The sequence below is a fragment of the Pararge aegeria genome, chromosome 17 (genome assembly GCF_905163445.1).
Source record: "Pararge aegeria chromosome 17, ilParAegt1.1, whole genome shotgun sequence".
Classification (NCBI taxonomy): domain Eukaryota; kingdom Metazoa; phylum Arthropoda; class Insecta; order Lepidoptera; family Nymphalidae; genus Pararge; species Pararge aegeria.
The window spans coordinates 2,560,717-2,584,083 of record NC_053196.1 but is presented as its reverse complement, the minus strand read 5'-3'; the positions used below and the strand labels follow the sequence as shown (position 1 = coordinate 2,584,083).

The window sequence follows — 23,367 nt, the reverse complement described above, 5'->3', positions numbered from 1 at the left end:
TGAAAGTGATATTATTGGAAATAAATATTTAGTCCTATATTACTATACTAGCGGCTACCCGCGCGACTTCGTCCGCGATTGAGTCGACTTCAAAAAATAGTCGTATGTTCTCGCGGACTGTTTTATAGAACTTTAAAGAAACAACAATTTCGACAATTCCGATATATTTACTACATACTTCCGTCGTTTGGCGTAACGTTTACCGTTCACGCATCGCACGGATCAGAATCTCTTAAAAAGGATATTTTTTGCAACATTTCTCATTAATGATAGTAGCGTCATGTTATATAGCCATAATTGTTACTAAAAATCGAAAAAAAATAAATTAAAAAGCATTTTCTGAGATTAGCACGTTCAACCAAACAAAATTTAAAAGCTTTATAATATTTCAACTATGCCTATCCAAAAAACCACGTCCATCTAAAACTCCGTTGCACCGATTTTGAAAGACAAATGCGGAAAAAATTGTGATGCTATCCTGTAGAAGCTGTTTACTTTTCCGGGATAAAAAGAAGCCTATGAGCTATTCCAGACTATATTGTAGGTATCTCTGCGAGATTTCAGTCAAATCGGTTCATTCGTTGTGGCGATAACGCGTCACAAATATCCATACACACATCCAACCATCCATGCATCTATCCTCACAAACTTTCGCATTTATAATATTAGTAGGATGGTACGCATGCATTCGAACGTTGTCCCATATGCCTTGCGACTTGCTGTTATCTGTGAAGAATTATGTCCTTGATCTCCAAAAATATTCATCAGATCTTCATTAAAATTAGGCAATACATGCTTGGTAGTATACACTGTCAAATAAAAAAAGAATTAACAAAATCGGTGCAAATTTAACGGAGATATTAAGTAAAATTGATAAAAGTTTTCATCCAGTTTCCCGGATTAAACTTATTGTTTATCGGGATAAAAAGTATCCTATATGTTGACCCGGGATATCAGCTGTCACTGTACCAATTCAATCCGTTCAGTAGTTTTCACGTGATGCCCGGACAGACAGACAGACAGACAGACAGACAGACAGACATACAGACAGACAAAAATTAAATAAAAATCTGTTTTGGACTCAGTATCTATTATAAAGCATCCCCCGGTCAACATTTTTAAAATATATTAAATGTACAGAAATCTTCCAGTTACAGTTTTATTGTAAGTATAGATTTAGGTTTAAAGACATTTATTCTCAAAAGAAACTGTTTCACTAAATGAGAAATTAAAAATTAACATAAAGAAGTGGTAATATATTATTACACAAAAATACAAAAGGTGGCGCGTTTATAAAAAATTAAACAATGCTTTTTTAACTTGTTTTTAAATGATTTTAAAGATTTCTCGCAAAAAATCTCTGGGTAGACTATTGTATAGTAGTGCTCCCTCAACCTGTATAGTTTTACTGCCATACTTAGTTCTAGTCTTGGGTAATCTTAATTTATGCCTATTTCGTGTATTTAGATGTGATTTATTTTTAAACGTAATTTGTGTATGTATGACTTCGGTAAGTATTTTTCTAACTAGTATGCATGTTTTGTATTTATACAGCTGGCTAAGGGAAAGTATGTTAGTTTTTTTATAAAGTTCCTTAGTTGGATAACGATAATCTAGTAGGAACAAGGTTTTCAAGAGTGTGTTTTGAGAAATTTTAATAAGTACATGGAAGATGCATGAAATAGTTTGTCTGCTTTTTTTGCCGTGTTCTTTTCCTTCAGTGGGTGGGGGACGACATTGTATGTAGAAAGACCTTTGACACACTTTAAGACCAAATGCCATCCAAAACAGACCGTGTTTGTCTTCTCGCTGTCTCTGCTAAAGAGTCCGGCTACTGGCTACATACTCTCCCTTTTTACAACCTGGGCAACATATTAGACCACACCACTCTTTCGGTGTTGAGTGGTCTTAGGATTGGCGCCTCTATTGTTCAGCCTCAGCGATGCCATTGCGGTGGCAGCGTTGACATCTACGGTCACCATGGACATAAGGCGCTGGTCGCTTCTCTCGCCATAGCACCCTGAACTACATAATCCGACGATCTCTTTCTACCGCTTACGTACCAGCTGTATTAGAACGTATTGGTTCGGCGCGGAGCGATGGCAAGAGATCTGATGGTATGGCGCTCATTCCGTGGAGGCTGGGAAGGTCTAGACTAGTGTGGGATGCTACTTTAGCTGCATCACACATCCAGGCCACCTCGTCAATGGTGGGTGCGGCTGTACCAGTTCCGAGCAGGCCAAGAGGCGTAAATATGAAAACCTAGATAGCAGTTTTATTTTTGTGCTTTTTGTAGTTGAGACTTTAGGACCGTAGGGACCGATCCGATCGAGCTCTTTTTAAAGAATTGTCAAAAAGGGTTAACGAGCCTACCGGTGATCCTAGAGCTGGTTACCTTGGCCATATAATTAGTTTGGCGATGTAAAAGGGCAATATATCTTAGGAACTATGCCTTGCTGCAGTGCAGTTATCGAAGACTTTATTTAGTATTATTATGGTACATTGCTTATTATAGGTTATTTTTTTAAGCAGCATTTTTCTTATTAAAGTTAACTCATGAATTGCTTTAAATAAAACACTTTGATATTTTGTAAATAAATAGCGTATATTTGTGTAAAAAATGGGTACTCTCAGTAATAACAGCTGGTTTACATGTGTTGGCGGATCCAGGTGGCGAAGGAAGTGACCCTGGCGAACGCGGCGGGGTGTCCACGGGTGCAGCCAGCGCTGTGGCCGAACGAAACCACACCGAGCTGAAAAACAGAACAGTTGAAAAGAAGCAGTAGCCTATACGTCTTTCGCGAGGTTTAGTAGTAGTAGTATTTTAGTACTAGAGCTTTTCGCGACAGAGCTCGTTCTACCGCAAAGCTTAATCGTTATTGAGCCAGCTTTAGATTGCAGAGCCACCAAACGAGGGCGGACCGCATTGGTATCAGTAACCATTTAAATCATCATCATCGTCATCATCATCTTATTTATTGCACCACCTACCTCTTTTTTATATGTTTTTTCCTTTTACGCCATTGGTTGCCTGGAAGAAATCGCTATGTAGCGATAAGGCCACCAAATTGTACTCTCTTGATATGTATTTATATCTCTGTAACTACTTCTTTTCTTTGGTGTACAATAAAAGGGTATTCATTCATTCATTCATTCATCATCATCATCATCATCATCATCATCATCATCATATCAACCCATTACCGGCCGCCACGAGGCACGGGTCTCCTCCCATAATTTGAATGATTTAGGGCCGTGTCCACCACGCCTCACGATGTTTTCCTTCACCGTTGAAGCATGTGTTATTTTAGCCCATTGATTTTAGAATATGTTTTTTGTCAGTAGTAAGGTTCAAAATTAGAAATTTATTCATTTTATAGTTTCGTCACTTTCAGGTTAATACATTAAATATTATCAATGGTTGATATTAAAAAGTCGATTTATTCGACGCAATACTTACCACTTGCCGTTGGTTTCCAGAGCCCGTGATAAGACCGCTGCCCGAGTCGCCGGCGCAGGGACTCTGGCCGTTAGACGTGCCCACGCAGAGGGTAGATGCGGCGATGCTGTTGCCGAAAGTACGGGCGCAGACCTGGTTGGAGATGATCTGGTAGGTTCCATGGCTCAAAGCTTGGTTGTTACTGATGCCGTGCTCTAAAATAAAAGTATTACCGCTATTAGGTTAGTTAAAAACACATTTATTCTGAAAAAAAACAGTTTCACTCAGTGATAAATTAAAATTAACATAAATAAGAGTTAATTTATTGTGATCTAGTTAGTGTGATACAAAACTATCGGTTTAAACCAATTTGTTTATTTTATTTATTTAAACTCTTAACTCAGGCTGATTAAATGAAATTTAAAAAATCTCCAGCACGAATTATAAAATACTTAAAGGTAGGCATTGTATGAGTTATAAAACGCCCACCCTAAAGTTTTTATTTTTACTGCACCCCACTGGCGGTGACAACTGTTTTCTGTTCTGCCGTCACAACCTTGCGCAAATGTGTTAACTGAAATATGAATACTGTAAAAATCACACTCACGAGCCCCGTCGCCAGTCCTTCCGAAGCCAGCGACTGTAGCCCAGACGCCGACGAACTGGTTGGTCCCGGTGGGTATGAGGGCGCGGTTGATGTTGTCTGAAAGGATAAAGCTATTAAGAACAAATTGCAGCCTTAATTGTTCTCTCTTTGAAGGCCATAGGGGTAAAAATTGGTCTCACGCCAGATTCTTAGCTCTACTTGGCTTGACTTTGGTCGACTTCCCTAATCGAAGTCGTTCAGTGGTAAGCGCTGTCTCTTAAGCGGGTTTGGTCCCGGATTCGATCCCCAGCATTCGAAATTTATAATTTGGTCTGTTATTTTTTTTTATAATTCTTTTTATTGATAATACACAGGCACTCATCTGGTGGCAACTAGATGTGGACTAAGGAATTTGGTGTTCATCGAAATCAAAGTAACATTTGACATGTGACAACTCGCAGGTGACAGTGACGTCTGGCAGGTGACATTTGACACCTGAGAAGAAGAAAAAAGAAAGTCAATACACCAATTGATACTTACTGGTATACGTGACGTGATTAATAATGCCTACAGCGATATCGTTCAAAAGAGTCCTCTGGTTGTACCCGGCGTGCATTGTCACCCTGTTGGTGTTGATGCGTGTGCCGCCGGAGAACAGGCGCACCGATCCCAGTACCACGGTCCACTGGCGGGCCGTGCTGGTCCCGTGCTGCCAGCAGTGAGCCGCGCTCAATATGCGCGTGTTACTGATGACCGAGGACCCGCACACTGATTGCTGGTTGCTTGCCAAGGTGATCACCAAACCGCCCTGTACAAATATCACAGAATTAGGAACCTACAAAAACCGTGTACACGACTAATGTTAAAGCATCAAAAACCACTCCGGTTTAGTAGTGTTTCACGTACCAACTAGTCACCCCATACCATTTAGCACATCATCAACCCATTAGGTACGGCCCACTACAGGGCACGGGTCGCCTCTTAGAATGAGAAGGGTTCAGGCCGTAGTCTACCACGCTGGTTTAGTGCGGATTGATAAACCACCATTGGCATTAAAATAATAATTACTGTCATCTGCCTACCAGTAATTATTATTTTACCTCTAATGTTCTAAGCGTTTACCATGAAATGGGAAAAAGTTTGCGAGCTAGCATCATTCCGCGTGTTTAAAGTGAGATTTGCGCCGGGCATTTGCTCTGTTTTTGGACACAATGCACTGCACACAATAATGGCTGAATGAGGATTTTGTATATTCTTAATTCAATGACAAATATATTTCAATTTTTTAGTAAGTAGGACAAGCTTTTATGACAGCTCGAAAGTAATTATTATTTTACCTCTAATGATCTAAAAGTTTACCATTAAATGGGAAAATGTTTGCGAGCTAGCAACATTCCGCGGGTCTAAATTGTGAGTTTTTGGACACAATGCAATGCACACAATAATGGCTGAATGAGGATTCTGTATATTTTTGATGCAACGACAAATATATTTCAATATTTTTGTAGTAGTAGAGCATTTTATGACAGCTCGACAGTAGAAAATGGGAAAAAGTGTGTAAGCTAGCAACATTGGGTCTAAATAGAGACGTGCGCGGGGCTTTTCCGCTGTTCTTGGACACAAAGCACTGAACACAATAATGATCTTAATTCAATGACAAATATATTTCAATTTTTTAGTAGTAGTAGAGCATTTTATGACACCTCGACAGTAGAAAATGGGAAAAAGTGTGTAAGCTAGCAACATTGGGTCTAAATAGAGACGTGCGCGGGGCTTTTCCGCTGTGAAGTACCGCCATGCTTATTTCTGCCGCTAAACAGCATTGTTTTAAGTCTGTGTTCCAGTTTAAGGGCGTGAATGCAGGTATTTTTTTTTGCGTAGTTGTGCAGCTGATTAACTCTAATAATTTTAACAGCGTAACGCGGACTTGTTTGCGTGCCTCGGAATGATTCTGAACTTTAGGGCTCGAACATGTTAAGGGATCGTTGGCCTGAGGGCGCCTCATGTGAGGCCGACCCTCAGCTCAGGCGACGGTTGGAGTGAAAGGGTATCGGACGGTGATTAGTCCGCACGCCTACGAGGCCGTGGTGTGAGCCCACGTCCCGATGACGTCAGAAGTTGGGACCTCGTCTACGCCGGCGAGGACGCTGTCCAGAGGTTCATTGTGTGTCCTGGGAGCATTATCAGTAGTAATCCGATCGTCTGGGTCGTGAAGGATATGTTTAGGCCTCCTCTCGTTGCGATTGGCTTTAAGGTTGGGTGAGTAAAAAGAAGCCGCAAATATAAGAGGATTGGTAGGTATAAATTTTTATATAAATGTGGCATTGTATTTCCCGAACGAATGAAGCAATTTTGGTTTTGTTTTGTTCCTAGCTATTTTTCATGATAATCTGTCAAAAATGGCAGCCGTCAAAAAATTGGTGATAAAATATTTTTTCACAACTCCAAAGGTATGGGTATCAAATGCAAGGGCTAGACTAGTAGAATACTATACACAATATTGAAAATTGGGATATTTTAAATAAGTATATTTTTTAAATTTGATTATCTCTAAAATATAATTTTTATTAATACATAACTATAACCTAAAATAAACTATTTAAAAACTAAATAAAATCTAAAACGTCCTCGAAACCACCGCAGCGAGGCACATTTCCTAAGATGCTTGCATCATTTCCCCTCTTGATGGCCAAACTAATTCGTTGAAAATTATCAATTATTTTTTAAATGCATATTAATAATTGCGTACCGACAGTATTTGAATCTGCGTCTCGGGCAGTTGCAGACAGAGCGGTCTTCCATTAATCTACTGCTCCCACCAATTTAAATAGTTAAAGGAATAATCGAAATCGTAGTCTTCGTTGCATATAAGGCACTGTTAACATGTTAACCGATTAAATATACTGCTACTAGCGATATATCTTTAGTGAGGAGATTGCTTCTGTCCGCTGAGGAGTTTTCTATATCCAGATATTCACCAGATATTCTCGAAACTAGACTTAGACTTAGGTACCCATATGCCATAGTGTACATAAAATTGATGAGCCCTACGATAACGCAGCATCAGAGCAACCGCAAAAAGCTTAACGGCTTAAATGGCTCAACGGGCTGCGTTAAAGGGCACGTACAGAAGGATGGATAGGAATATAGCAGAGTGATCTAAGGTCTCCGTTTTACCATAAGATTTCAAGACTTACCACATGAGGATGAGCTCCGAGCGTTGAAGCAGTGCCACCTGCGATCCTTGAGCCGTCGAAGTCTTGGGCGTCTTCCATGGCCTTGATGCGAGCGGCAGCGGCAATGCCGAACTCCCTGTGGTAGTCTTGCATGATGGGAGCATATTCGGCTGAGGCAGCCAGTACCAGGCTTACAGCGACCAGTAGGAGTTTCATTTTGGAGACTGTGTGTGCTAAACTTCACAAACACTACCCTTTTATACACTTCAGGTATCTGTCCATTGATATGATATTTTACTTTTATCTATATATCGAACTACAAATCCGCTCTGATCTGAGGATTAAAATGATATGTAATTGTCAACTAGGATTATCGAAATGTAACGTAAATAAAAAAGTTATCGATTCACATGTTAAGGTTTACGAAGATCTTAAGTAATGTATTTAAAGAATTTTAAGGAAAATAATCTTTGTTTTTGTTGAAGCTTCCGTTGGTAAAAACCCAAATCGTTGATTATATGTTAATATCTAGATTTATCTGTAATTAAGGTTAATAAGTAGATTACAACGGTAAATAATTACTGGTTCACATATTATAAAGGTCTCCATACACGTGGCGTTGAATCGCCTTCCAATTCGGATTCCACTGTATATACATATACCTAAATCATAAAGTCAAAGTCAAATATTTCAAATGTATTGATGATAGCAAAAATAATACACGGCTGGTTTTGTTATCCAGGTTTCCCTCGCTTTTAAAAATAGTTTTAAAAAAACTAAAAAACAATCTTTTTATAGAAAACCGAACTAAAAAATAGAAAATGAATTATAATAAATTTAAATTAAGAATAGTGTTAAAAATTTCAATAAATATAAATTAATAATAGTGTGAATAAAAAAAATATATTTTATTGTAAAAAAAAGCGTGGGTCAATAGTTTTAAATATTTTATTGACAGATATGAGTAGAGTGATTATTATTTTGGTAATATCTTAAAAAGCACCCTACGCTTTTTTTTAAATATTTTTTTTTATTCACACTATTATTAATTTATATTCATTGAAATTTTTAACACTATTCTTAATTTAAATTTATTAAAATTTATTTTCTATTTTTTAGTTCGGTTTTCTATAAAAAGCGTGTTTTTTAGTTTTTTTTTAAACTATTATTTATTATCTACTTTTTAGTTTGGTTTATTTTAAACAATTATTTGATCTAATCTACTATCAATTCCGTGATAACTCTAAGTAACTGTAATTATTTTCCAAATTATTAATGTGTACGGTAAGAGCCCCATTACCCGCTCAGGAATCTATATTAAGACATCACTAGTAACTACCATAACAGTCCCTACGCGGATGCTGCTAAGTGCCCGATCAGAGTGTCTCTCGAAATGCAAGTTCTAATTATTATTTAAAACAGGCCATTCAAAAGTAACAGCTAACGCCCTCTACCATCTAGTAGCTTAATGTTTTCTCTGGAATTTGTTAGGTACGCGAACTCCATCTGTTGGTAACGCCATAGGTTTTTTACATTGTTGGTAACGCCATAGGTTTTTTACATTTGGGTCTAGATGGCGCTGTAGTAATTATTAGAAAATCTTATTTTTTATATTGAAAATTTAAATAATCTTTTCAGATTAGTGTATTGTCATCGGTCCTCGATATGTCTACAAAGTTTGAAAGAAATTTGACCGTTCAAAGTGGGACAAAATCGAGCTCAAAGGGTCGGTTACATACAAACATACATACAGGTGAAGCTAATATAAAGCGTGTAAAAAGGGAAGTCGTCACCTCACTATTGTTAAATAACAATAGTAGGTATGTACCTTTAATTTACCTATATGAGAAAGTCAAAGCAGCATCCAAACTAGTCCTAACTAACGTTATACGTTAACGTTTTGGGTTCTATATTAGGACCTTTTCTATTCGTTATTTACTTTAATGACCTGCCTTACCTAGTTAAGGACAATCACGGGATAGTATTGTTTGCTGATGATACATCACTTATGTTCAAAATTAATAGACGTGAATTAGCTTTTGACGATGTAAACAACTCTCTCGTAAAGTAGTACAATGGTTTGAAGCTAATAATTTGGTTTTAAATGGAAATAAAACTAAGTGCATAAAATTTACATTAGCAAATGTTAAACATGTCAAACCACTATACTACTTAATAGTGGGAAATTGAATCCGGTGGATACAACAGTATTTCTAGGAATAACGTTAGATGCTAAACTTCAATGGGGCCCTCATGTAAATAATTTATCGAACAGGCATAGTTCTGCTGCCTATGCAGGAAAGAAGATACACCTGACAGACAAAGAAACTGCTAGGCTAGTCTATTTTAGTTACTTTCACAGCATTATGTCATATGGAATTTTGTTATGGGATAATGCTGCTGATATTGGCATTATTTTCGTGCTGCAGAAGAAGGCTGTTCGTGCGATCTATAAAATGGGTTCGAGAGAGTCATTGAGAGATAAATTTAAAGATGTTAAAATAATGACAGTCTACAGCCAATACATATTTAAAAATTCAATGTATGTTCACAAAAATATATCAAAATTTAAAAGAAAATGTGACTGCAATAAACACAAAATAAGCAATTCATTTAAAGGAATATAATAAGGAAGGAGGAAGGATATTCCTAATTTTACAATAAATTACCGGTTGATATCTTGGGGATGTCACTAAAAAAGTTCTAAGTTTGTGTTAAGCGAAAGCTTATAGAAAAGTCCTATTATAGTATAAAGGATTACGTAAACGATAAAAAAAGCTTGGGTGTGAACAATTGCTCTAACCAGGTTGCTTCTTAAATATTTTCTAATAAAAATGTGAGATGGTGATAACAAAAAGAACACCCGCATAAGTTTGTTGTGGGCTTCTTCTTAGACGAGGGCGCGTTTGGAACCCTTGTAGCTTTAGTTTTAAGTTTACGATTGTAGTTATCGCCATCACTACTCACTGCTATGTACACATTTTGTATATAATCAACGCATCAAAAGTGCCATCTATGTGCCTATTTGAATAAAGAAATATTTGACTTTGACTTTGACTTTATAAATACGAAGAGTGTTTGTCTGTTTATTTATCTTTCTGTCGCGCCCCAATCAAGCAACCAATCAGCTTGAGTTTTGTGTCACAGTAAATTTATGAAGTGGGTAAATAGCTAAACTTTCGATAAGTATAAATTCATATTTGCCAGGTATTTCATTAAATAGTTAATAGAGAGATTTCAAGAAACAAACAAAATTATATTAGATTAACAACCAATGTTCATGACATTGTGTTGGTGGGTATTTCGATGTAAATACGACTGCATTATCTATGCACCTCAGTCCTACATGGACTCGAACGATGCATAGATACCTCCCGGTGTCTAGTCGTTTATCATTTGGCTAAGATGGCATGGCATAGTTCAGTAACACAGGCTACTTTTTAATCCCTCCGTGAGAAGTTTAAAGAAATAGGCATACTTAATGTAGCTTCACAATATATTTATAACAATATAGTATTTGTAAGACAACATATTAGTCTTTATAAACAAAAAGTGGACATAAACAGTCAACTTACAAGAAATGGTCATAAATTAGTGTCATCTGCATATCGTCTGCGTAAGGTACAGAGGTCATTTGTGGGATTGAGTATACGCTTTTATAATATGATTCCTAAGGTGATTTGGACCTGCCAATGCACAAGTTTAAAGAATTTGTTAAAACACATTTATTACAGCGAGGTTACTATACAATTGATGAATTTTTTAATGGCAAGGTTGCTTGGAAGCATCCGGCTCCGCTTTCAGCTCTCACAAGATCGAAAAATGAATGTTAAAATGTAAATTGTTGATGTTGGAAAAGAGCAACTGCTGAGTTTCTTGCCGGCTTCTTCTCAGTAGAATCTGCCTTCCGAACCGGTGGTAGAATCACTATTAACATACAGACTTGACGTTTCAAAAGTGCTTATATTAGGCCTACTTGAAAAAAATGAATTTTGAATTTGAATTTGAATTTGAATTTAATATCCCACGGGATTTGTAAAAAACCGCTTTACACCGCCCGTGATATAATTATCACGGGCGAGCGAAAAAAGCGAGCAGTGTTCAATCAGTCAAGGTCCGTGACGTAGTTTTTATAAATACATATATTCAGATAGTAGATCTCAGAAGCTTATGGACGATACACAATATAATTCAATTGGACTTATAGATAATTGTTGACCTTCAATAATATTATTGTGTCCACCAATCAGCATTGGGCCAGCGTGGTGGATTACGGCCTTAAACCCTTCTCATTGTGGGAGGAGACCCGTACCCTGTACTACGCCAGTAATGAGTTGAAATGATGATAATGACGCTGCTGTTAAAAAAATGTGTTTATGTGTTTCTATATAATAAAGGATTACATAAACGATAAAAACGATAAACGATAAAAAGCTTAGGTATATTTTATTAATTACAAATTGACACTGAGATAGTAATAACAAAAAAAATATTGTTTCTTGTGGGCTTCTTCTTCGCAACAGGTCGTTTTCGAAACTCGCTTAGCTTTAGATAAAACTAACGGATGTAGTTACAAACTTCCCTTCATAATATTGTCATTTACGTCAACGCTTCATAGTCGCTGTGTTTGGTTTGTTTATAAGCGTTCACGGATCCATTCGGCGAAGGAACTGACTCTGGTGAACACTGCGGGGTGGCCAAGGGTGCAGCCGGCGTGATGGGTGTAAGATAATACACCGACCTGTGAAAAATAATGCGTTTAAAACACTCTCACGAACATAAACTTTTCCCGCGAGGGCCAACGCTAATTAAATATTTACAAAGAAATAACTATTCATTAAAGCGGTGATAGCCCAGTGGGTAGGACTTGGACTTTCGGGGGACAGAGTTCGAATCAATTGAAATATTACTTGCTTCTACATAGAAGGAAATCACCGTGGGGAAACCTGCATGCGTAAAGAGTTCTCCATAATGTTCTGAAAGTTGTTAAGTCCACCAATCCGCACTGGGTCAGCGTGGTGGACTACGGTTTTAACCCCTTCTCATAATGAGCCGGTAATGGGTGGATATGACTGTTCATAAGATCGAATGTTTAAAAAGTAACCAATTCGTTTTATTTTTGAAGTTATACTACTTTTGGCGCGTTATGGAAAAATGACGAGAGTAGACTTTTACGATGCGCGCGCCGTCACCGTCACAAAAAACCGACACCATGAAGTTAGCTATAAGGTTTGACAGTTTACACTTTCAATTGTCAAAGTCTGCGAGCTCATTCCGGTAATTTAATTGATTATATTGTACTAAAATCAGAAATTTTAATGTTGAGTGAAACTTGGTTGTCTGATAATGAGTCTACTAGTATTCCCAATTTAATTATGTTTATAATATCAATTTCTTTAATTATATAGATTTTTTTTTGTGATATTTAAATACACTTCATTTAACTAGATAATGCATTATAATAAAACTTTCAATGTATATCCTTTTTTTCTTTTGTTAGTGTCGTTTTTTCTACACGTAGAATAAGACGAAAGATAAAATTTTTGATAAGTTTTTATCCTGTTACGCCAACGAAGTATAACTTCTAAAGCGTGTACATAAGTACACACACGTTTTTTTTAATGTATAGCCTGCTTCAAACGTAAGGTGCTTGCTTGCTTGGAACTCCATACAAAAGACCTATGTCCATCAGTGGATGTTGATCGTTTTTCTTGCGATCTCACCTGGTTGTAAGTGATGATGCAGTCTAAGTTGGTAGCGGGCTGACCTGTTAGGGAGTATGGTAGTCATACTCCTAATCGGTTTCCACGCGACATCGCACCTGAACACTTAATCGCTTAGACGTGCCGCTTTGTTGGTAGGATGGTATCTAGCCACGGCTAAAGCCTCTCGCCAGACTACACCAGAGAGAATTCAGAAATTGCCCCTGCTGGGAATCGAACCCGTGACCTCATACTTAAATTCACAGCGCTAACCGTTGCGCCGTGGAGGTCGTTAAATGGTAAGAAAAAAAAAATCGGAAACACATTGCAACTCTTAAATCTTTTACTTTGACGAAACAGAGTGTGATATGTGAAAACGACTGCCAGCGAGCAAATCTTATAACAAGAGTATAGTGGGCTCACCAGTGTGCGGCTTTCGCCCGAGCCGATGGCGAGGGGGCCGCCGTCGTCACCGAGGCACGGGCTTTTGCCGCCGGACGTGGCTACGCAGATGGAGGACTCGAAGACGCTGCCGGAGAACGTGCCAGCGCAGACATCGTTGGTGACGACTTGCACGCTCACTTTTCTTAAAACTTCGTTATTTAGGGTGCCTGTTAAAACGATACAATTTGCAAGATTACAGGCATATTGGAGCAAAATACATTTACATCCAGGGCTTCCCTGCGACTCGCTCATTATCGCCTATCTAACAAGTAACACCCACATCTCAAAGTCCATCCTGACTGACCTCAAGCGATTTAACAATACATAGTACCCAAATTATCTAAACGAATACATATGCGTTGGCCAGTTAACATCATTCGAAGACCAAACGGAGAAATAGCTTTAGAGACGGATTGCCGTAGGATGGAAAAAATTCTGGAGCCTGAAATAGGTAATGAAGAGCATAAAAACCAGGTAACATCGACCCATTACCGGTCCATTACAGGGCCTCCTCTCACAATGAGCAGTGGTTGAGTCCGTAGTCCACCACGCTGGCCCAGTGCGTATTGGTGGACTCCACACACCTTTGATAACATTATGGAGAACTCTAAGGCATGCAGGTTTCCTCACGATGTTATCCTTTACCGTTGAAGCAAATGATATTTTTATTACTTAAAACACACATAACTTGGAAAAGTTAGAGGTGCGTGCGATGGGATTCGAACTCGGCCCCGCCCCGAAAGTGAACTCGAGCTCCTAACCAATGCGCTATCACGATGTACAATGCTTAATTAATTGGTGCCAATCATGGACACTTAGGAAAGCGGATGAGGCGAAAATTGCGATAAGCCAAAAGTAAGGTGGAAGGACTAAGGAGCATCATCACATCAACCGATAGACGTCCACTGCTGGACATAGGTCTTTTGTAGGGAGTTCCAAGTTCCACGATTCTGAGCCGCTTGGATCCAACGGCTACCTGCGACGCGCTTAATGTCGTCTGTCCACCTCGTTGGGGGTCGACCAACGCTGCGCGCTAAGGAGCATGCTGGGGGTAAAGTTGTCAGACAGGGTAAATAACCACGAACTAAGCAAAAGAACGGGAGTTAGCGACGCCATGAGGCTAGTTAGATTGCTAAAATGGACATGGGCGGGTCATGTTGCTGAGCAAATACCAATTCATCGTGACTATTGACTTTTTATTATTACCACGGAATAAGAAATGGAAAAGATTAAGTATGAGTGGACCTTTGTGGATGAGGAACGCTAAGGATTAAAGGAAATGGAGAGAGCTGGGCATGAGATGTGACAATAAATTTAGTTGTAGTTCTAAAAAAATTAAAGTATTAAGTATCGCTAAGCCTTAAATGAGGGGTTTGCTGCTGTCCGCTGAGGAGTTCTGTCCTCTATCTCCAACCACATTCAGATCTAACTAACCTCCATAGTACAAAAATAATTATTTAAATCGGTTATAATTTGTCGGAGCTATGGTGTAAAATCGTCAAACACCTTCATCCCCTCTCCCAAAGGAACCGATCTTAATGACGGGATAAAAAGTATTTTATATTACTTCTTACAATTCCAAGAATATGTGTACAAAGTTTCATGAGGATCGGTTAAGTAGATTTTGCGTGAAAGCGTAACAAACAAACTTACATTGACATTTATAATATTAGTAGGGATACACATAAACACCCAGACATTGAAAAACAATCATGTTTTCACACAAACATTTTCCAGTTATAGAATATGGCAGGTGAGGTCGCTGGGAGCCGCTGGTAACAATTTGTAAGATAACAGGCATATTGGAGGAAAATATCTCAGGCAGAAAAAAAAAATTTAAAACAAGGTTAGCTTTGTTTCATAAATTTGTTTTGGACGACCTTCCAGGCGCAACAGTTAGGGCTGTGTAATTTAAGAAGGAGGGCCCGGGTTTGATTACCGGCAAGGGCAATTCGGGAATTTATAATTTCTGAATTATAAATTTCCCTGGTCTGGTCTGGTCTGGGAGGCTTTGGTCGAGGCTAGCTACCCTTGTCCACCATTTACAAACAAAATAAACAGAAACGAAATCGTAAACGAACACACACACCAACACTCACAGAAACATTTTACACCCCTTCGCTGCGACGGGGTTTAAAGAATAGATGTTGCCCGCGTTTTTCGTCCTCTTTTATTAGAGTTGTTTACACATCCAATTGGAAAAGTTTGTATTCCTGGGATAAAAAGTAGTCTATGTGACTTCAACACTCCGTCCTATCAACTAACTCTTTACCATATATCAAGTTGATTGGTGACTTAGGGCGTGGACGACAAAACAAACAAATAAACAAACATTTTTTAGATATTTTATTTTCCATCTTGTTAGTACACCGCATACTAAGTTAGGATATTAAACGAGCTATAACGTAAACGTTATGAAACTTGTTTTTATTCCACTAAAAGTTAGCCCTCCACTGCAATCTCACCTGTAGTCGGTGGTAAGTGAGAATGCAGTCTAAGATGGTAGCTGGCTAACCTGTCAGAGAGTATGGTAGTCATCCCCTGATCCGTTTCTACGCGACATCGCGCCGGAACACTAAATCGCTTAGCGGCACGTCTTTGTCGCTGGGTGGTAACTAGCCACGGCCGAAGTCTCGCACCAGACCAGACCAGAACTTCACTGTCAAAGCTACTGAATTGTGGAATGCACTCCCATTGAACATAAGACAGTCGAAGTCATTGGGCATATTTAAAAATGCTGTTAAGGCTCATTATCTCGCTCCGTAAAGACGACTATTATTATTTATTTATCTACTCAAACTCATATTTAAGTATTTATGGTATATTAAGATATGTATTAGTATATTTATTTTTATATTTATCAATAGTATTATTTTTTTATATTTGTGTAGTCTGGTTTATGTATTAGTATGTAGATATTCGTATGTATGCACTAAATAGTGTACCCCACCTATTTGTTTTCTTTTTAGTTTTCCTAATCCTAAGGTTGCCTGGCAGAGATCGCTACTTAGCGATAAGGCCGCCTTTTGTATCCTGCTTCATTCTTCATGTGTTTGTTCTTTTTTTGTCTCGTTTTTCTGAGTGGTATACAAATAAAGAGTATAAATAAATAAATAAAATTTCATGGGATCGAACCCATCGTCAAAAAACTCCCCAGGTGCATGTTGAACTTTGAAGTTTACGACGTGTTTGGCATTTGTTTAGTGTTACAGAAATTAAACAAACAGCAATTCCTAAGCGTTTCCATCACGACGCGACGTAAAAATTATAACAGGATCGTCATGATGTACTGTCAAACCCCACTCACCACCATTTCTTCCGAAGCCGGCGACGACAGCCCAGGAGCCGACGAACAGCTCGCTTCCGGTAGCAATGTTGATATTGCTGATGTGAGCTGAAAGTATAAGTACAAGGCTAGGAATATTAACACATAGATAACAGAAGGTGGTGGCGATAAACTAGTAGCTAAGGCTTCGGCTTTCCTTTCAGAGGCATCGCTAGCTTTTCTGAGTTATGTGAGTTTTAAATTTAAGCGATTAAATATCACATGCTTTAACGGTGAAGGAAAACATCGTGTGGAAACCTGCATGCCCGAGAGTTCTCGATAATGTTCCCAAAGGTGTGTGGTGTCCACCAATCTGCACTGAGCCAGCGTGGTGGACTACGGCCATAATCCTTTCTCATTGTGGGAGGAGATCGTGCCCTGTAATGGGCGGTAATGAGTTGATATTCAAATTTTAAATACATTTATTTCAAGTAGGCCTGATATAAGTTCTTTTGAAACGCATGTCTGTTTGTAGTGACTTTTCCAACGGTTCGGAAGGCAGATTCTAGCAAAAAGAAGCCGGCAAGAAACTCAGCCGTTGCTCTTTTCCAACTTAATTTTACCATTTAACAATCATTGTTCTACCTTGTGTGAGACGAAAGCGGAGCGGCTTGAAATTAATTTAAGCAATAATATCACATGCTTCACGGTGAAGGAAAACATCGTGACAAAACATCTTAAGGGCGTTTGAAGTCTACCAATCCGCAGTTGTCCAGCGCAGTGGACTACGGCCTAAGCCCTTCTTATTCAGAGAGGAGACCCGTGTACTGTGTAAGGCTCATTTTTCTATAACGATACATATAGTTTGATATGCGAAAAGTGCTCGTTACGAGCGAGCAAAACTTGTACTGGACTTTAGCGATAACGTTTCGGAGGTTATGAATGAATGAATACCCTTTTATTGTACACCAAAGAAAAAAGTAGTTACAGAGATATAAACATAGAGCAAGAATATTGGATAAATTCAAAATTCAAAATTCATTTATTTCAAGTAGGCCAAATATAAGCACTTTTGAAACGTCAAGTCTGTTTGTTTGTAGTGATTCTACCACCGGTTCGGAAGGCAGATTCTACCGAGAAGAAGCCGGCAAGAAACTCAGCAGTTGCTCTTTTCCAACATCAACAATTTACATTTTGTATTTTAACATTCATTTTTCTATCTTGTGAGAGCTGAAAGCGGAGCCGGATGCTTCCAAGCAACCTTATAGAAGATATAGATAGAAGCAGGCGTTACTTTGCGGAAATCCATGATATATTATGAAAATTAAGCTTTATTTGCTTTACTCCGCGAAAAGCAGGAGAATCGGTGTGTTGTAATTTATAATTTCTTTAATCCTTATAGGTACTCCACACCAAACAGATCTTCGGCAATGTACCCTCTACGCACGTTTCGCTCCAAAACCGAAGCATCCTCAGGAGATGTTGACTATACAATTATTCATTGTAAAGTCAACATCTCCTGAGGATGCACCTTAGGCAGTGGTCCGACCGCCGGCGAGAAAACGACTAACTATCGGCGGTTTTCATTATTCGCTTGATCATTTCTCTACAGTGCGGCATTGAAAGTAGACGTATGGATAACGCAATAACGTATGAATGGCGCGAATATCGCTCGTCGCACTTACACACTCGCTTATAGGCCGGCGACAAAACTATTGAAACTACACACTCGCGTCGCCAATCGTTAATAGTTTCTAGTACAACTCGTTTCTCGTTTATCGTCGGCGGTCGGACCACTGCCTGAAGCTTAATTTTCATAGAGCAAGAAAGTACAATTTGGTGGCCTTATCGCTACATAGCGATTTCTTCCAGGCAACCAAAGACGCAAAAAGACAAAAACATAGAAAAGAGGTAGGTGTTAGTATATGGGTAAGTAGTAAATACTTACCGGTAAAAGCGACATGAGGAACAGTTATTATAGCTATGTCGTTTTCAGAGGTTCTGCGATTAAAGTTGGCATGCTGTTCCACTGTTCTGGTGTTGACGCGAAGCCCGCCGGAGTAGAGGCGCAAAGAGGCGAACACGACAGTGAATTGGTGAACCTGCATGGATGGACTCGACCAGCAGTGAGCTGCGGTCACCAGCTTCGTGTTGGTGAGGATGGAGGATCCGCATACCGACATGTAGCCGTTAGCCAGAATGATCAGCAAACCGGCCTAAAACAAAAACACGACGTGTTAGGTTAGGACACACATTCGTGTTAGGTTGTCTGTCAAACTTCTCGATAACAATAATAATAACTTTCATTGGCGTGCATAGAGGGTATGCACAGAAAATGCATATGATATAAACAGAAGAAAATTTTCAGTATGAGCTATAAAGGGTTGGTTTTTATGTCGTGCGCCTCGAATTTCATTAAAATGAGACGGTTTACATACAATTTTAAATGGATTCCAAATTCTAAATACAACAAATTGTTTAGGTTAGTAATTTTACTTAAAACTATGTTAGATTCAATATTTGTTGTAAGGAAGGTATAAGCCTCCTCCATGAGTAGCCATGACTGTCTTTCCATAGCTGCTCTTGCCCATGTTTTTCCTGCTATCCGTGTTATATCATCAGACGACCTTCTTAATGGTCGGCCTCGGTCCAGCAATTATTAGATAGATAGATAGAAAGTCTTTATTGCAAATAAAGAAAAAAAAATTGAACAAAACAAAAGGTAAATAAATATATTTGCGCAAAGGCGGCCTTATCGCTTGAAACGATCTCCTCCAGACAACCTTTGGTTGATGATTCATGTTTAGTACGGAAAAAGGGATAGTGCAACATTCAATAATTGATATACATTACATATACTTTACATACTAATACTACATAATATACAGATAAATCATATATATGAGTGTATATATATATATACACGTGTATTTATATATTTATATATACATAAATCATTACATTTATTAGGTATAAAAAAATTGTTAAATAAAAGTTGGTAAAACATACAAAGTGCGGTTGTTCTCCGAGTGCCGGTTCAGTTCCACCTGCGATCCTTGATCCATCGAAGTCTTGGGCCTCTTCCATAGCCTTGATGCGAGCGGCAGCGGGAATGCCGAACTCCCTGTGGTAGTCTTCCACGGGAGCATATTCGGCTGAGGCAGCCAGTACCAGGCACACAGCGACCAGCAAGAGTTTCATGTTGGAGACTGAGCGTGCTGTTACTTTACAATCTATTTATACTGATCGATCAACCATTTTACACGTAAATTCGTAAGTACCCATATCTGCCTAAAGATCTACAAATTACTCACAATCTCAAGATTACATTAAAATATATTTTTAAGAAATCCACTACAAAGGCCACACATCCGACACATACTAGACTAGATAGGTACAGCAAGATTTTGTAACAGCGTCACGGAGGGGTAAGGAAGTTCGTCAGCACGGCTTAGACGGGAGGTAGTTAAAATATCTTTATTTAAGTAGGCCTATAGATGGCACATATGATGCGTACATTACATGAGAAAGCGAAAGCGCCCTGGTTAAAAGTAACATCCCTCGATTATATACCCCCTTCTGACAACCTACTGATATCTAAGTATCTAAGTCGTTACAGTTATATTATAAGAGAACTGATCCCGTCCAAAATTGTTCTACAGTTTGACGGAATGTTTGTTATTTGTCCAACCGTAGTAATTAACCGTAGTAACTGGAAATAAAATTTAAAAAGATACTTATGTACACGCGTTAGAAGTTATACTTTTTTGGCGTAACATGATAAAAAAAAAATTATAAATGTATCTACCGCCTTATTCTATGTTTGTAGAAAAAACTAAACTAACAATAGAAAAAAGATATTTAATACATTGAAAGTTTTATTATAACGCATTATCTAGTTATCTTATTATCGGACACCAAGTTTCATTAAAATTTGAGATTTTTGTACAATTGAATCAATTTTGAAAGAGTGCACTGTCAAACCTTTGGTAAAAACTAAAATGTTGACTATTAGTATAGGCGTGTGAAATGTACCAATATCAAAACTTACGCAGAGGGGCAGTGAGATTTTTTTTAGATCAGATCGTCCGCGGCTGTTTTCTGATTATTTTTTAGAGAGCCCTCTATAATCGATGCTGGAGCCAAAACGATATTTTTTTTCATTGCAATATTTCTTACAGAGAAAAGCCGATTACCATGTTTTTTTATAATAACAAAGCAGAGGTATTTGGGAGAAAAATAATAACATTTATACGTAATAGTTAAACGATTTTTATTAATATATTTCTAAACAATTACACTGACAATATAACTCTCTATACAAAACACGAAACGTTTCATAATTACACAATTTACACAATATATTATATACAATTTTAGAAAATGTTAGTAACCCTGAAAACTTTTCAAATTAGACCAGTAAATATGTACAGAGTGGAAATCTTTTTGACGAACAAGTAAAAGCTTAGTATTATTTTTGTACTCCACCACCAATCCGCACTGGGACAGCTTGGTTGGCCTTAACCCGTTCCCGACACATGCTCTGTAGTGGGTCGGTAATGGGTCGATGTGATAAAGATGATGATTTTTGTACCTACAGTCAAAAGTGAGGCGACGAAATTACACGAGATGTGAAGCTGAATTGGACGTTGTTAAATGAGAAGGACGCGTCAACCAACGGCGTGAACTTTTGCACACCATCAAGATGAGAAAAGTTGCATATCTGGGCCACGTGCTAATGCACGAGAGATATGAGCTCCATCAACTTACCATGATGGGAAAAGTTACAGGAAGAAGAGGCGCTGGTCGCAGAAAAAAGTCCTGGCTTCGTAACATCAGAGAGTGGACTGGAATCGCGAGTGCAGCAGAATTATTTCGCCTCGCGAAAAATAGACAAGAATTTACGAAGCTAACTGCCAACCTTCGCTAGTCGGAGAGGCACCGCAAGAAGAAGAAATGAGAAGGGCCAAGAACAAGACACTAGAAGTACCTTTCGCAGTTTAAGCAGTAGTAACATATGATTTGAAGCATTAATAGCCTAGTGGTTAGGAATTCGGCTTCACATTCGGGGGCCGTGTTGGAATCGCAGCACGCACCATTAACTTTTCTAAGTTATTTGCGATTTCAACATATCATTTGCTTCAACGGTGATGGAAAACATCGTAAGGAAACCTGCATGCCTGAAAGTTCTCTGTTTTCGAAGGCTTGCGAAGTCCACCAATCCGCACTGGGCCAGCGCGGTTAACAACGGCCTAAACTCTTCTCATTGTTGGAGACCCGTACCTTGTAGTAGGCAGGTAATAGGTTGATACTTGCTTGCAGTTAATCCTTGCAGTGCAGTATACTAGACTACATAAAATAAGTAATTCATTTAAGGAAATTGTATACAATTTTACAATAAAATACCAGTTAATATCTTGGAGATGTCTCTGAAAAAGTTCAAAGTTCGTGTTAAGCGTAAGCTTATAGAAAAGTCCTATTATAGTATTAAGGACTACGTCTACGATAAAAATGCTTAGGTGTAAATTATTGCTCCAACCAGGTTGCTTCTTTAATAGTTTTAAGTGACAATGTGAGATGGTGATAACAAATAAAAAACAACCGGCTAAGTTTGTTGTGGGCTCTTGGGCTTAGAACAGAGCGCGTTTGGAACCCTCGTAGCTTTAGTTTTAAGTTGACGAATTTAGTTATCGCCATCAAGGCACTTCTATGTTATATTTTACATGTAACGTACGTTTCAAAAGTGCCAAATATGTGCCTATTTTAATAAAGAAATTCTTGACTTTGACTTAGGTATGATGATGAAGAACATATTATTATTAGTTTAAGTATAAAAATCGCTTGTCACCTAACGACGGATCTCAGCGGCCGTATCACTACAACTTCGGAGTGGGAGTACTACGCGCTAGGAGTCATACAGGCGTGCTCTAGTTGTTTCATAGCGTAAGAGGCAATGTAGGCGCTAACTGTTACAAATGTTTTTCTAGTTTCAAATAACAATTTGTGTGGTCTGAGTCACATTTGCGGCGACAAGTTGACGCGTCATTTCTATTGTCATGTCACTAAGATTTCTATCGATCCAACTCATTTTATTTATTTTACTAAAAGTAAGCCCTTGACTGCAATCATACCTGGTGGTAAGTGATGATACAGTCAGTGAGACCCACTTACCAGCAGGTGTGATTGCAGCCTAGGGCTAACTTGTAGTGAAATAAGAAAAAATGGAACCTCAAGGACGTGTATTTGTTAAGATGCTCATGAATTATTTTTGTTAAAACAGAAACACAGCTAAATGCCACAGGCGTGACCAGGGTTTTCGGCCACAATATAAAGCAGGAAAATGGCGTAAAACGGAAAAATCTTTCTCCTATTTGAGAGCAGGGAGCGCTTTTGTGTTTAGATGGGGTGCATAATATGCTAAATTGCAACCCAATCTTTTTTTGAGCTGTGCGTAGATAGATCATTCCGTGACATTTCCCTTTAATTTAAATGAATGATTAATTTTAATAGTATCATTTAATTTGCATATTCAATCCACAGATATTGTTTGGAATCAGTGATAACCCAATAAACTGATTATTCACTGATGATTGATAAATAATCTATATGTTAGTTAAAAGAAATTAGTCATTTTTGTATGTATAAAATTAGCGTATAGCAACGCACGTGAAGTTTCATTTTTATACTCTTATATCATCGTCATTAACCACCCTTAGCGGCCAACTACAGGGTGCGGGTCTCCTTTCAGAATGAGA

General features: G+C 38.4%; 1 protein-coding gene across 1 annotated transcript; it reads right to left on the bottom strand.

The window, feature by feature from the left end:
• Positions 1-2,648: 2,648 nt before the first annotated feature.
• Positions 2,649-19,856, bottom strand: LOC120631228 (transmembrane protease serine 9-like). Its single transcript, XM_039900710.1, has 10 exons — positions 19,622-19,856; positions 18,561-18,828; positions 16,655-16,741; positions 13,327-13,514; positions 11,852-11,942; positions 7,223-7,434; positions 4,566-4,833; positions 4,047-4,142; positions 3,461-3,654; positions 2,649-2,753 (listed from the first exon to the last, which is right to left on the bottom strand). The coding sequence occupies exons 1-10, from the start codon at positions 19,811-19,813 to the stop codon at positions 2,649-2,651; spliced, it is 1,701 nt and encodes a 566-aa protein (XP_039756644.1). The 5' UTR covers positions 19,814-19,856.
• Positions 19,857-23,367: the final 3,511 nt, after the last annotated feature.

Bases quoted from the DNA above. Each gene is read 5' to 3' on its own strand.
- LOC120631228 (XM_039900710.1), bottom strand. From the start codon at position 19,813: ATGAAACTCTTGCTGGTCGCTGTGTGCCTGGTACTGGCTGCCTCAGCC. The intron at 18,829-19,621 runs GTATGTTTTACC...TTTTTGTTTTAG, and splicing joins TCGGAGAACAACCGCACTTT to GCCGGTTTGCTGATCATTCT. The intron at 13,515-16,654 runs GTGAGTGGGGTT...TCGTTTTAACAG, and splicing joins CGGCTTCGGAAGAAATGGTG to GCACCCTAAATAACGAAGTT.